General features: G+C 39.5%; 1 protein-coding gene across 1 annotated transcript in view; it reads left to right on the top strand.

Annotated features, from left to right (window-relative positions):
• cdh24b (cadherin 24, type 2b) overlaps positions 1–15,189 on the top strand; it is a 241,800-nt gene extending 226,611 nt beyond the window's left edge. The window contains exons 11-14 of the mRNA XM_014004421.1: positions 4,481–4,801; positions 9,427–9,634; positions 11,571–12,060; positions 13,050–15,189. Of these exons, the coding sequence (XP_013859875.1) occupies positions 4,481–4,801; positions 9,427–9,634; positions 11,571–12,060; positions 13,050–14,051 (2,021 nt within the window). The 3' untranslated portion in view covers positions 14,052–15,189. The remainder of the gene's footprint in view (positions 1–4,480; positions 4,802–9,426; positions 9,635–11,570; positions 12,061–13,049) is intronic.
• Positions 15,190–15,230: the final 41 nt, after the last annotated feature.

The raw sequence follows: 15,230 nt of genomic DNA, 5'->3' as shown, positions 1-15,230 counted from the left end.
TCTTTGCTCCCTCCACTAAACTGCCTGCTCTGACGCAGGCGACGCCCCCTCCTCATGCACGCATGCATGTGCGCACACACACATACCATTGTATTGTGTGAGTTCTAGAAATTTTTGATTAGGAAATTTACAGATTTTTTAAGGTTATCATACAGCTAAAAGTGCAACATGGGTTGACATATTATAACAGTAAGAAATAAAAGAAAATTTCACTCACACGTTAACTAATGCGTACAAGAAAAACTTCTCAAGACTTTGGATTGCATCTCGTGTAACCTGCATTCACTCTCCATCTGACTGCGTAAAAAAAAGTTATTTTCTCTCCAAAAGCCACACAGAAATATYTGCTTTTAACTCCATCATCGCACACACTGGTAGTTTTTTTGTACTGCATGCCTAAACCTAATTCCCACACTTTTTTTTAGTTACTTTACATTATWAYTGGGAATCACACTCAGAACCCCCAGGMCACTTAGTGCAGGTTCTGTGGTGGTGCAGTATGTTTGTGAGGACAGTTCTGTCTTTCTCAGTCCATATTAGATCCCCATTGGCAACTCTTAGGCAGTTGAGAGACCTCTGGAGCTGCCTTAAATATCTGGGAGAACAAGAGTGATTCTTTGTCTTAAGAATTTTGATAACTTGCATTTACACTTAAGCCTGAAAGCAGGTATGACTTTTACTGTACCTGCACTAAATAAATGCATCTTTAAAAGAAAGAGAGAACTTTAAAAAACATCTTGCTGTCAAAAAAATAAAGATGTCGGAGGGTTCAGTGTTGCAAAATTTCTTTGCAAGAAATTCTGGAAATGAGTACTTTGGAGGGAGCACAGATAATTTTGGATTCTTCCAATTATAATTAAACAAACAGTTCTGAAAAAACAAAGACGTTAATTTATCCCTACCCAGAAACAATAACATCCTGACCAATTTAATCTCTCAGTGGTATTTGGTGAAATATCTATTATAGGTGTATTGCTCTTACAGGACTTGTTACAAACCCTTGAATTTTTTTATGATTTCTTGTGTCAATTGCAGGATCACGGACCGCATGGCCTTGTGGGACTCAGTGGCCTTTGGCACAATCGATTCTTTAACTTTTTGCTAGGATCAAACATGTCAACTCCTTGGGACGTTTAACTGTATTTACAAAAATCCATARTACTCTCACATGATTCAATGAATGGGGTGGGCTGTGGGAGSAGAAATAACTGTCTGCAACAGACTACCTACTCTAAATTGAAGCTGAAGTTTTTGAAAATATCTGTAAGATAATCTCTAAATGTCTGCATGCACAATGGGTTAAAATCTGTGAAATTTATGTACAATCAGTACGAAGAAAGTTGTAAAAATTTGACCTCTGGTGCGTAAAATATTAATTTTTCATGTTCAGAGATTTGATTGCTACAACTTTTATCTATGCCAATCTCAAAGGCATAAGAACATAGTCGTGACAAACTGGGACCTGCTAAAAGTAAAAAAAAAAAAAAAATCCCCTGATCTTTGCAGGTGTTCMTGCATTCCGTAGCTTTTCTCTAATTGTATCACACCTCTTGAATTCAGCAGACTGCTATGTGGCACAGATTCAAAAAAATTATAAAAAGTAGTTGCAAGTCTGAAAGTGAGAGCTTTAGTTTTAATCCAAAACGCTCCATGTTGTTTGTAATAATACCGTTTCTGCTCTTAACGCTGCCATCTGATTCAAACAAAAGTGTATAAATGTGGTCACTCTCTGTTCATCTGTTGATAAACATAGTTAAGTTTTTTTATTTAAATTTTGACATTTTAGGTTGTTAATGTTACTCAACATGGCACAGATTCACCCTGCTTCACTTTAGCCAGGTCCCTGAAAAGCATGAGTTTAGAGAAAAAAANACTTTAGCCAGGTCCCTGAAAAGCATGAGTTTAGAGAAAAAAAAAAATACTGTTAGCATCATCTGCAATGTTTAATTATTTATTTATTTATTTATTTATTTATTTATTGTGGGGTTTTTTCCAGTAATTGTGTTAATTTCGTCCTTAATGATTTTTTCACCAACATGCTAAAAGACACATTAGCACATATTGCATATACATAGTGTGTTTAGAGCCATTCACTGATTGTAGTGTATCCATTATTACCACTTCGTTTTTTAGCTTTGTTTTGAACTCTGCCATCTCCAGCAGGAAATGATTCAATAGTTGCTAAATTCTCCAGCTTCTGTCAAAGTTTTGAATCCTTACCAACATGAACACTTGTGGGCTGCCAAAACAAAATGAGTTGCCAAGAGATGCTGAAGTGGCCCAAAGGACTGAAGGAAGCCACAGAGTTTTGGGGAATTTTGAATCTAGTTTGATCTTTGGCTCTGGAAAACACTTAAACCTATGAGATATTTGTGGTCTCATCTCCACACATACACAGTATCCTTAAAAGTGTACTTCTTTTCTGAAAGATCCGGGCTTCAGAACTGGAAATATTCCCCCCTTTTGTGAAAAGATTGTTGTCTCTTGATGAGAGCGTACTGATGGATGGTGGATCAGGAGGATACACTCGCTGACTTGTGGTTTCAAAGTTCTCTTTTATGTGTCATCCAACAGCAGAACAGAGGAACAATAAGATCATGTTCTGCTCCCATATGGACAGCTTGTCACTAAAATCTGCTTTTTTCTTTGCTTTGTTCCAGAAGATAATGACTTGATCTGTGATTTGGATCACAGAAACATTTTTGGATTATCACTTTTGTCATGTTGGTCATGTTGGTACTTTTATTTTTTGCACTGCCATTCATTCTGATGAAATAACTCCATGTCCTCTTTTATCTGTGGCCCTACAGTTGTGGCTTACAGCATTTATTTCAATACAGGAAAAAAGAAATATGCAGGATTCTTTTGTACAAAACCCAGAGAAGTTGATTAATTTAAAACAAAACCAAAAAAGAAATATTGGTTTCATTTTTAAAATGTTTTGTAAAGCATGTAAATGATCTAGACCAGGGTTGGGGCAGTCCTGGTCTTCAAGATTGTTTGACTTTTTTCCCTGCTCCAACACAGCTGATTCAGTCATTGAATTACCTCTTTCAAGTTCCGCAGAAGCCTGAAAATCACCCATTCATTCAAATCAAGTGTGTTGGAGCAGAGAAACAAGTAATACATGCAGGGTTGCGGCTCTCGAGGACCACCCCTGTTTTAGACATTGGAGAGGTTAGAGACGGTGAGCCTGTTGGAAATCAAATCCCTGGATTTGYCCCACTCATGGGCCCATGGCGCCTCAAAAAAATGACGTGCACACATGTGTGATGGAAAGACAATGAATTTCCCCACCGAGGCACAATAAAGGTTAATTAGTTTAGTTTAGGACATACTGTGGAATTGCGATGAGTTTCTGCCATGAATACACATCCATTCATCCATTCATTCTCTTCCATTTATTCCAAGACGGGTCTCAGGGGCAGCCACCTCTTTCAGCTCTTCTGGAAGGATTCTAAGGTGTTCCCAGGTCAAACGAAAGACATAATCTGTCAATCATGTCTTCATCTGTGTCTCCTTCCAGTGATAAATGCATGAATCACCTTCCCAGGGAGGCATCCTTACCAGAAGCCCACCTCAACTGGCTCCCCTCAATATGGAGGAGCAGTGGTTCTACTCCCAGATAACTTTTCACCCTTTCCAACTAAGATAAAGATTGAAAGGCCCGTAACAATGGACCCATAATCACAGAGCACCCCCCACACAATACCTCAAAGAACACAATCGAATGCCTTCTTCGAAGTTTATGAATTTATGTATTTGATTTTATTTAGAACATACATTGTGTGGTACACAATAATACAGAATGGTATCATACTGTATAATTCAATATGCTTATGCTTTGCTGTCCCCTTGGGGAAATTTGTTTTGAAATCAGAAGATAGTGTTCACAAAAAAATAAACATATATAAATGAAAGGTTTGACATCCATTGAAGGAAGTTTAGTTTTAGATATTACGTTAACACAACAATTTCACTCACAAAAACAAAACTACAATCACCACATTGTTTTCAGATAGTAGCTGAACAGTTTAATCTTTTTAACAATATGTTTAAACTTTGGCCCAATTGGAAGCCATAAAGTCTGAAGTTTGGCTTTAGCRTGGGTGATACTGTAAAGTCTTCATCTTAGCTCAGTCGAGTGTTTTTGTGTGAATCGTTGTATTTTCATGGATGGGAAACATTTTCAATTCATATGCAGCGCATTTAATTTGCAAGAAATACAAAATGCCAAAACATGACAGGGGAAGTTGAATTAAGCAAAGTTCAACAAATCCGCCTGTTTCCCTGAGCGGTTTAAATCAATCAGCAGCTGACTGGGATTACTAAACTGAAAACACAAGAGTTGGGATTTTGGGGCATCACTTTCAGATGGTGACCTCCTGCTATGATTTAGCACAGAAAATGAAAGCTGCAGGATGCAGTTAACAGCTGATTAATAATAAGTGTCTTCTTCCCTGTTTGCTCTTCCCCTCAGGCCCCACAGCCAGCCTGGTGCTGCTGTCCCAGCTCCAGCCGCTGTCCCGCTCCTCGTCCTCCACCCTAACGCTGTACGTGCCGCTCGTCCTGAGGGACGGGACGTCAGGCCTCACCAGCACGGGGACAGTCACCGTGTCTGTCTGTCCCTGCCTGAAGGGAGGAGCCCGAGCTGGGGAGAAAGACAAGGAGAAACAGTCGGAGGGGGAGTGGGACTGGGAAAAGGAGGCAGTGTGTCTCCCCCAGCAGTCCATGCTTCCTTCCCCTGGACTCAGCACTGCCGCCCTGCTGGCTATCCTGGCTTGTGTTGCTACTCTACTGGGTAAGATTTCCCTTTGTTTTACATTACATTTTTATGACTCCAAATACAGAAATTTCTAATATTGACATGACAGTAAAACCAAAGTAACACATCATTAAGGCCTAATAATCACTAGAGAAATTGCATTTCCTGCGAAAATGCTAGTGTGAATGCCTGTAGCTGAAAACTTTAGCTGAAAGCTGCTGAAGAAGCTGAAATTGAGCTGAGCATGTTATTAAACATGAAAAGCTGAACGAAGCAAAAAAGGCAGAAAAACAGTTAAAAGGAGCAAAAATATGGCTGAATTAGCATAAAAGCTAAAAAATAAATAGCTGAACATAGCAGAATGCCAAAGAAGCATAAACAGCATAAAGTAGCAGACAAATGTATAACAAAGCAGAAAAACAGAAGAATTGCAGAAATAAATAAAATTTTAGCTGATATAGCAGCAAAAAAGCTAAAGTTAGCATACATAAGCTAAAGGTAGCAGACTCAAGTTGAAAGTTGCACACAGATGGTGAAATGGATGTAACAAATTCAAAATTAACAGAAAATCATTAAACTAAAAAGTGATCATTTGAAGTAAAACAGGTAAAACAGCCGAAGTTTTTAGTAAAACAGCTAAAAAGTAGCTGGAAACATTTTAATTAGCAAAAAGATGCATAAGGAGCACAAGTTTGCTGAATTTAGCAGAATTCAGTTGAAACTGATCCAGAAAAATGTGTAATTAGCATAGAAAGCTAACAGTGGGTAATAATAGCTAAAATTTAACTAAATTTGTAGCAAATAGCTGAATATAGAAGAAAGAAACTGTAAGAAGAAAAAATAGCACAAATTAGCAGAAAAAAGTATAACAAAGCAGAAAAAAGAATAGCAGAAAGAAGTAATTTTAGCTGAAATAGCAGAAAAAAACTACAATTAGCAAAAAAGTCGCTAAAATTTGCACAAGACAGTAAAAAAGAGCATTACCAGAACAAATTGTGTAAGGTTTTGTAAATATTTAGAAACTATTTGAAGGATTTTAAGGTTGTTGAAAATAGCCCCATTCAAAGTTAATGGGAGAAAAAGTGGCTAAAAAGTTGAAATAGCTAAAAAAGTAAAAATAGCTGAAATATCAAAAGTCATAGCTGGCATTGCACGAAAGAGCTGAACGTTTTGATATATGAATGGTTGAAGTAGCACAAAAATTGTGGAATGAGAAAGGTGCCGAAAAACGTACGGAAGAAAAAAAACGATCTCAACTGCATTCACATAATTAAAGAAATGGAAATTTTAGATACAGGTCATCCTATGTATTCACCAAACCTTAGGTGTTTCACATGACATTGCAATATGACATGCTCAGATTTGCTGCGGATGATTCACAGCTATTAACACAGGAAATTTTAGCTCAATTTCTGTAAAACTGACTGAGTTATAGACACTTTTATGTCAGCTAATGTCAATCAGCTATGGCATCCATCTTGAACGGGATTGACTTCAAAAGCTTTTCAGTTGTAAATGTACATGTAATGATTGCTTTCTGAAAATTTCATCCAAATCCATCTAGTCAGTTTTGAGATTTTTTGCTAACAGACACACATGTACAGTCACAAACGTAAATATAACTGCAGTTTTCAGTGGCGGGTAATAATAATAATAATATGGATCATTTTATTGGCCTTTAAAACACTTACTTGTATAACTTCCATGATACTTATACTCCAACACCCGCTGTTATACTCACAGTAAAGCTATATCATTTTCTGCCTGGAAAGCATTTTAATGGTAATCAACAAATTAAAGAGTTGATTGGGTTAGTGTTTAGTGCTGTTTACTTGCCACTACAACGACTCCCTTGATGCCTAATTTGCATATGGAAATAACGAGAGCAGCAGCGCAAATATTTCTCTTAGTCACGACTGCCTCAAKAACTGGGTTTGATTTTCATTCAGTTTTTAGCCCTTTTGTTTCCTCTGGCAAGGTCAGCTCTAATCACTGCTAAAATAACATTACCAGGTGATTATCTGGCTTCTCCGCTTTTTGATGGCAGCGTAATCAAATGTCACCGGCGCTTTTTTAGAAATGCTCCGTTGCATTGTGCTGAGTTGCTGAGGARGCGTTGGCTCGTGGCCATCGTCGCTGTCATTTCTGTGGGATCACTACTCATGCCTTGTTGATAAAGTCATTACCATTCGGAAAGAGGTTAGCTCAATCACAACAGAAACGTACCATGAAGGTGATCCGGCACCGGGGCTTTGACGGAGTTATGGATTTAGTTCAGTCAGTCACAGGGGTATAAACTACACCATGGAAATGCAAAACACTCTTGTAGAACAGAGCTACAAAGCAGCACAACCTGACCTTCCAAATTACACCGGATGTTCTCACAGAGGCTTTGACAATGACTTCATCRTGATTCTGTTTGGTTATTAAAACAGGCCCCAGCTTACATGAACACCTGATAACCTCTTAAGCTTTGTGCATGAGGGCTGTGTTTAGGTGAGAAACTCTGCTCCTTGTGACATGATCTCACAAATGTCCCATTTATTTTCTGAAATCATTGAACTATTTCATATGCAGTCTGATKAAGCGACTCCTAATGATTCCACGAGTGCAGATTAAGTTACCGCAGCAGCTTAACCACCTACGATATGCACATTTGCGCACAAAGGCCTGTATAATAACTGACCTCCTCCTCCAAACTGTGGTTGTCTAATTATATCAAAAGATCTCAAATCGGAGCACAGCTGTTCTGTCAAAGTTTGAAGATAAATAGTTGAACATTTCTAAAGAGAAGAGTTGTAACTTTGTTGGATCAAAGTGAATAAATAAAAATGGGTACCATCTTGTATTAAAGATACAAAAAATGGCATTAAAGTTTGTGAGAAGAAAGGGTGTGTAGGGTGCTGCAGCACTTTCTGATGGAGAGGACATGCATGTTCATGTTCATGTACAAATACTTAATTACTGAAAAAAACTGAAGTTTTTTTAGTGTTACATATATTTCAAAAATACAATTTTTTGATAATAATGTTTTTAAAATATGTATAAATCAGCAACATTATTATATAAACCTTTTGCATGTTAAAACATGTTTTTTGTATACTTTAATTTTAAACGTTTTGGGTAAAAGTGATATTATTTTGATTGCCAGTGAACATTGCATTGCATATTTTAGATATTTTTATTTGAGTTGTTTAGGGTCATGTTCTCACCCCAATTCACAGATTTTCTCTGAACCTCTTAACTAAAACACATTCACAAGGCTGTGTTATGAATTCTGAGCTAACTGGCATATCAGTAACAACAGAAATGCTCAGAGGCCCTATGCTACACTACACTACTTCAGGTAGATACATATAATTTGTTTTTTAATCAAGATTTTCTTCTGTGTTGCACCTAACTTTGGCACATAAACAGTGTTTTTGGTTGAAAAAACAAAAGTGTTGTCTATATGGACGAAATGGAGTTTTTCCTAAATGATGATTATTATAAATAAAAAAACAGGGAAATGAAGAAAAAGACATCAAATATATWTAAAGTGGTGTAAACAGAGCCTTTGAATGTTGAGACGTTGTTAGTAAAAATATGTTTTTAATGGATTATGCTCAACACATTATAYTAGAGTCTATTCAGTGATTAAATGCTGAAGTTTTAACTTACAAATATTGCCAGAAACAAATTTTCTTCATAATTCCTTGCAACTTCATCAAATATTAGTGGCAAAGATATAGATAAATAAATAGGGAACATTATTAAATAGATAAAACATAAGCCTTCCCCACAGGTGAACTGCAGGCTACATTTTAAAGCAATAATGTTTTGTACTAAATCTTGAGTTGACTCAAAGTTTTATCACATTTCTAATCATTTGGGTACAGACCATACAGAGGAGTTTCCAATATAATATTAAATGTTATTAACTTAGAAACAATGGTCATTTAAACTTAAAATTTCTGAATTAGAATGAGAATGTGGTGCACATTTTACTAGTAGCTTCAAAATAAGCCGGTCCTCTTGCATTTTAACTACGCTGCTAAATCAAATGAATTATTGTTGGAATAATGATTCTCATTCCCCAACAAGTTATCAACGATTTCTGCTAGGAGACAATAAAAATGTTTAATATTGTGCTTTCCTTTAGATTGTTACCCAACTGTTATATACACAAATTCAATTTCTCTAGTGTTCATTAGATAGTTTGGTAAATGAATGTCTTATAACAAACTACGGTCAGCGTTGTGGGTATTTGACCACAGGTGTCCATGTTGAACGCCTATGAATGAGCTCATTAAAAGTGCTCAGGGTCAAATAGAATTTCCTTATTTAGGAATACAGAATAATGAGTCATGGAGTCATGACTGGTATCCATTTGCCCAGCTGGAGCTCAAAGTCAATTATAGAGCGGAGGCATGCAGTCTGCTGATATGATTTAGCAGCCCTCTCACCTGCGGCCTCTCCTTTATTCCCTTTGTCTTTGTGAGTTTCACCTCTTTGTCTGCATGAATTTTTCTCCTTGACTCGCTCTGTCCTTTACCTCCTTCCCTTTATTTCCCTTGTGATATTTGCCCTGTCTCCATTGTTCATCATTCTTTTTTTTCCCCCTTTCTCTCCGATTCCTCTCCTACCCCTCGAAAAACCTTCTGTCCCGTTTCCCTCGACAGCCGTGAGCGCCCTGTCGCTGTCGCTGCGCCGTCAGAAGCGAGACTCCCTGTCGCCGCTGGAGGAGGACGACGTGCGCGAAAACATCATCACGTACGACGACGAGGGCGGAGGGGAGGCCGACACGGCTGCCTTTGATATCGCCGCGCTCCAGAGTGCTCCGCACAGCTCCCGCTCACGTGGCTATCGCACCCTCGACAGCAGGAATATGTGAGTGGTTTGTTTCCATGTTGCCGTACATGTATAACCACAGCTGGCCTCATCTCGCTAAAAGAGAGACAGGAGGTAAACAAATTTACTCCTTTGGAGCGAATGCTTTCATCACCGTCCAGAACTTAACYGATCCACTTAAGTGACGCATCGAGCTGCGACTCGCAGGTCGTAATCAGTCGCTGATCAAAATGCTGAAACAGAAGGCTATCAAGCATGGCGGTCCTCGGAGACCACTTTGTTCTGTCCGTTTTGTTAAAGCTCGTTTATGTTCTGCTACATCACAGGCTTGTTTGCACCCACTTTGATGTTTCTGTGCAACATGGTTATTGCCTTTGGACTAATAATCAATTCCTGAATTCATGTAAGCCACATGGAGTGGCCATAAATAAGTACAAAGATTGCTTGTAGTTTATGGAAATTGCTTTTTTCAATTTATAGAAGGTGGAGTCCACAGCAATAAAAACCCTCAACATCTAATGCAACACAGTGCAATACTCCTGCGACGCTTTTTTTCAATGTTTTCATTTAGTTCATCCAACGTCACAGAGGAGCAGATTACTAAACTTCACAGTAACTTAAATGCTCAGTTTTCTGCTTTAAGCTTTGATTAGACTTGAAGACTTGAAAGCAGCACTTAAAGTCTGAATTTTAGCTAACCAACTAAAAGGTAATAAACACCATTATTATGAATTTTTGTTTGTCTTACTTTTCAAATTGCATTTATGTTTTCTTTATCTACACTTGTACAGTTGGAACTCCATTATTTTATTGAATGGAATTGTCTGATATTTTATTGAATCATGGACATAAGTAAAACAGGGAAAGAGAAGATCTCTGCACAAATACAATTGTGCCTAAAACAGTTATTAAAATAGTTTTGTGTTTTGTTTTTTTTTTGAAAAAGCAATGGAACAAAAGATGATGGTAGCAATACATAATGCAGCCATTAATACAGTATAGGCTACCTACTCGACACTTACATGGTAGCATCRAGAACCAGACTGTATTCTAAAATGTCTTGTTACCCTGTAATGTATGTACGTTGTACTTAGGGCAGTGATTCCTAACCCTGGTCMTCGAGGCCCACTAGCCTACAAGTTTAAGATGGTTCCCTGCTTTGGCACACCTGATTTTTATGAGTGACAAACAGGTTTCTGAAGAATCTGAAGACCTGCTGAAGAGCAGGTAAATAACTAAAACATGTAGAACCAGGGTTGGGAACCAGTGAATTAGGGGGTATACACCTGGTACCCACTTGTTGAAAAGAGAACCATAGGGTTCTAGGGAGAGGGCTTTATTTTAAAGTGACATATTACCTTATACTAAAAGTACATTCCTAGTACTTTTAGGACAGGTACCTGATACTAATGGAGTAAGTACATACTTTTTTTAGGTATCGGGTACATACTCTTTAGAGCACCTACCTCTGATATGTACCTGGTACTTACCATTTTGTATAAGTAGTGACTTCATGATACAACCCTATCCCCATAAATACCCTGTAACTAACCCTGTATGTACTTATAGGTATGTACCCAGTAAGTAAAGTGTAGTTCCAGGTGACTCTTCTCCTAGCATAAACAGTAATTGCCTGAGTTTTCTCTTAGAGGAATATGTGAAACCAGAAAAGTGACTATCAAAACCTATAAACATAGTTGAAGGAATATCAAAGTCATAATAAGTAATATAACATGGCAATCATAATACAAAAAATGGTGATGTAAAAAATTGTTAAGAAACAAAATAAAAATAAAAGTTTTTGCATTTAAGGTTTTTTTAATGGTCACAATCTACTTTACTGTCTAATGATACAATGTCCAATGATTCAATTCAATTCAATTCAAAAATACTTTATTGATCCCAAAGGAAAATTATGCCACAAAACTGATTTGACTTACATTTAACTTATTGTTTATCATTTTGTGTTTTTCAGTCGTTACAGCCAGCATGCCCAGGACAAATCTCGCACCTACAGCTGGGCTCAGAACCCAGGAGTGGATCACAACTATTCAGGAGCAGGTGGACCCCTTTATGGCCGTCTTTGCTACAGCAGCCACACATTACCAGTTCTCCGCCGTACACCTGGTGGAACATTTGATCCAGGCTTGGCAGAGCTGGCGTATCGCATTCCAGGGGGCCAGCCAGACCACTCCTTGGTCATCCAGAACCAAGGGGCCATGGTGGGCCCAATGGAGTCTGGAGCAGTGTACATAGCTCCAACAGACCTCAGCACAGGAAGCAGAACGGGGAGTCGCACAGGCAGCCGTGATGGAACAGCCCCCCACAGTGGAGTTAGCACTTCAGACGGAGGGACTCCGAGGACCAATGACAGCCAGGAGAGAGGAGGAGGGACGGGACCTGGAAACAGCTGTACAGATGAAAGTAATGAGGACAAGGTTAGCCACGGTCAAGACTTGGACTGGGTAAGGATTATAAAGAGGCCAGTATACACTAAAAGTACAGTATGAGAGATTCTAATTACTAAAAAAAAGCTTGTCAAACCTTTTGCTATTTAAGCTCATGTAAACAATTCTTCTTTTGACTTGTTTGTTTGGCTGTTGGGAATGTGTGCATTGGTATTATTTTGTAACTTATAATGTTTCAGCTAACAATTTTGTCCAATGTTGAAAGTGAAAATTCTACAAACCTGAGTGTTTGTGTAAGACTGGAAAAGGAATAATGTTAATGGCAAACCAATAAAACACATAAAAATATAAAAAAGTTACATAGTAAAGGAAGGGGACAGAATGAGGTAGATATTTCACCGAACTGTAAAATGAAATGAAATAAATTCCAACTCTAATAATTTACAGCTTCATTGAAAATATCATTAAAGTTAAATGAATGAACTTAATTATTTAACAGTTGGCACAAGTAATATGTTAGAAAGTAATTAAACAAATATAAAGGAACTGTTAACTTGGCATTCCACTTAATACAGTAGATAATTGCAGCGATTGCACATTATATTTTTAATCTCTGTAAATCAGCATAAATATGCAGGAAAATTTCAGAAGAAGATGATCGTTCAGATATTTCAGCATGTTTTATATCCTATTGTTCATTTTTGTGTTTTCTTTTATTTACTAGGTCATAACACAGCTTTCTTTATTTAATTTTGAAATACTCTTTCTCTCTATCATTTTTCTGTCACAGTGCAGTGTTAGCTCATTCTAGTCCTCATTTAATATCCGTTACTTCTTCCAGCTTCAGTTCAATGTGTCACCATCATCTGAATTATTTTATCATCTTCAGCATCTCCTTCATCTTTGTCACCCTTCTCTACCCTTATTCTGTTTTACTGTCTGTTACTAAAGTTTCCCCATCTACTTTGTCGATTTTTGTACCCATGTGCTGACACCCAACCCTGGCCCCGACTGAAACCTCTCATGCTCGCCTGCATTCCCTCCAGGTGCAGTCGGAGACCTTGCCCCGAGAGCACAACCTTGTTCTGACCCGATCGGGCTCCTTGATTGGCCAGGGTCACGCCGCTGGAGGCTGGGTATGCGACTCGGCTACCCTGCCCATGGCCGGGCGCAGGGCTTCCCGTGCTGGCCTCTCCCCGAAACGCACGATCTCCGGTGTGGCGGAGCATGACCCCGGCACAGAGGGAGGAGGAGGAGGAGGAGGAGGAGGAGGAGGGGATGGGGGAAGTGGAATGACTTCCAGAGATGGACAGCAGCAACTTGTCAGTGGACGCAGTTACGCCTCTGTCCTGCAGGGGGAGGTGTCTGGACAAAGGGACTATTCTGGCAGCCTGGGGAGAGGAGGGCTGGAGATGGGGAGCAACTTTGTGGTTCCGCGGCCTGACAGAGAGAGCGGAGGGATATCACTGACTGGGACTCCGTCTGTCTACCCAGAGGCAGCCGGATTTATTGGGGACTGGCGCGATCAAATCGGCTTAGGGGGGTATGTTTTGGGAAGGAGGGACATGAGCCCTCAGCTTTTACCCTTTCCAGGGCAGCCTCGGGGAACATATGGTGGAGTACTGGGCTATGGGCCCAGCTGGGTTTCTGGGATGGAGGGAGCAAGAGGGCCACCGGGACCTGGTGGTCCCTCTTTGGCATTGAGGGTGGGGGAGTTCCTACGACTGCGTCTTGCCCAAGTCACCTTTGACCCCTCCCAGCCACCATACGACTCCGTGCAGGTGTACGGTCTGGAGGGGACAGGATCCAGGGCCGGATCCCTCAGCTCGCTTGAGAGCGAGGGAGAGAAGGAGGATTGGGGGGCAGGGATAGAAGAGTGGGGACCTCAGTTTCAGAAATTAGCCCAGCTCTTCAGAAACAGGGAAAAAGCAAAAGAAGATCAGGAAATTGTCGAAGAGAGTGCCAAAAGGGAGAAAGGAAAGAAAGAAGAGCTGGGGAAGAAGGACAAAAAAGAGGATGGCAAGGTTGGAGATGAAGGGAAGGACTGAGGATTGAAAAAATAAAAACCAATGGGGGCAAAAGGAGGGAGAGAGGAAAGGAGGGACTAGGAGGATGATGAAAAGGCATCTAGAGCTGGAATAATGTGAAGAGAAGTTAAAGGGGAGAAAGATGAAGAGGCAAAGTAATAAAAAGAGACAGAGAAAAATGAGCCTAGGGAGGATGGAGAATGCGAGGGCAGGAGAGGGAGTGATTGATGTAATTTAAAGCAATAAGTGTTGAAACGCTGATATGGTTGAGCACAGATACTGAGACAATGCAGAGGCTGCTTCGGCTCGGGGCAGCAACAATTTGTTAAATGCTTYGGACAAAGAAAAACAACCCAAACATCCCAGACTCTATTTAATTCAGCTCTCACGCACGGAATGAGAATTAGCGGGAAACAGGAAGAAAGACGTCACTCGCAGTGCAGGCTGGCCTGAACTTTCCGTCTGCGTAAATGTGYACGTTGGAGCACAAGTTCATTACGCAGACTCTCTTGTTTGCGTGAGAGTGATAAATCAAACTCAGTRAAAGGGTGTCAGGGTAGGAATCATGATACCCGAGGACTGTTTAAAGACAAGAAGAAAGTCCAGCGCTGAACAAGCAACAACATTAGCTCTCGAGTTGATGTGCGTGAGCAACAAAATTTCACAAGGAAGTATCGGAACAAGGCTAACACACAAGAAGGCAAACCTGATATTTGGATAGAMAGGCAGATTAGATGGGAAGAATGTACAAAAACAGAAATGGTCTCATAAGTGAAGCGATTGTACAGAAAACTGTTCCTTTTTTATGCCATCAGCTGTGGTAGGAAAGTGAAAAATTCAGCTTGCTACTCCATTCCAAATGAAAACGATGAATCATTTAAATCCCGCAAAAGATTCTCCCTCCTTTCAGCCCACAAGGAAAACAGACATTGTGCAAAATTTAAATGATTTAGAGATGTGACCCCCCTCCCCCACCCCTTTCCGCCACTCGTCTCATGCCCTCAGCTTTTGTACTTCAGTGTTGATATGTTTACAGAGATTCTCACACACACACACACACACACCGACACAAAAGAACTGAATAATGTAAGCTTTGATTGTACTTAAATGAAGCCAAACCGTCAGTAAGTATTCCATCCACTTGTTGGAAGGATCAAACATTCTTTTTTTTTAAGCTTACATCTACGGTCACAAACGAAG

The sequence above is a fragment of the Austrofundulus limnaeus genome, unplaced genomic scaffold (assembly GCF_001266775.1).
Source record: "Austrofundulus limnaeus strain Quisiro unplaced genomic scaffold, Austrofundulus_limnaeus-1.0 Scaffold24, whole genome shotgun sequence".
Classification (NCBI taxonomy): Eukaryota; Metazoa; Chordata; class Actinopteri; order Cyprinodontiformes; family Rivulidae; genus Austrofundulus; species Austrofundulus limnaeus.
Note: the sequence above shows the minus strand (reverse complement) of the source record. Positions and strands in the feature narration are given on the sequence as shown.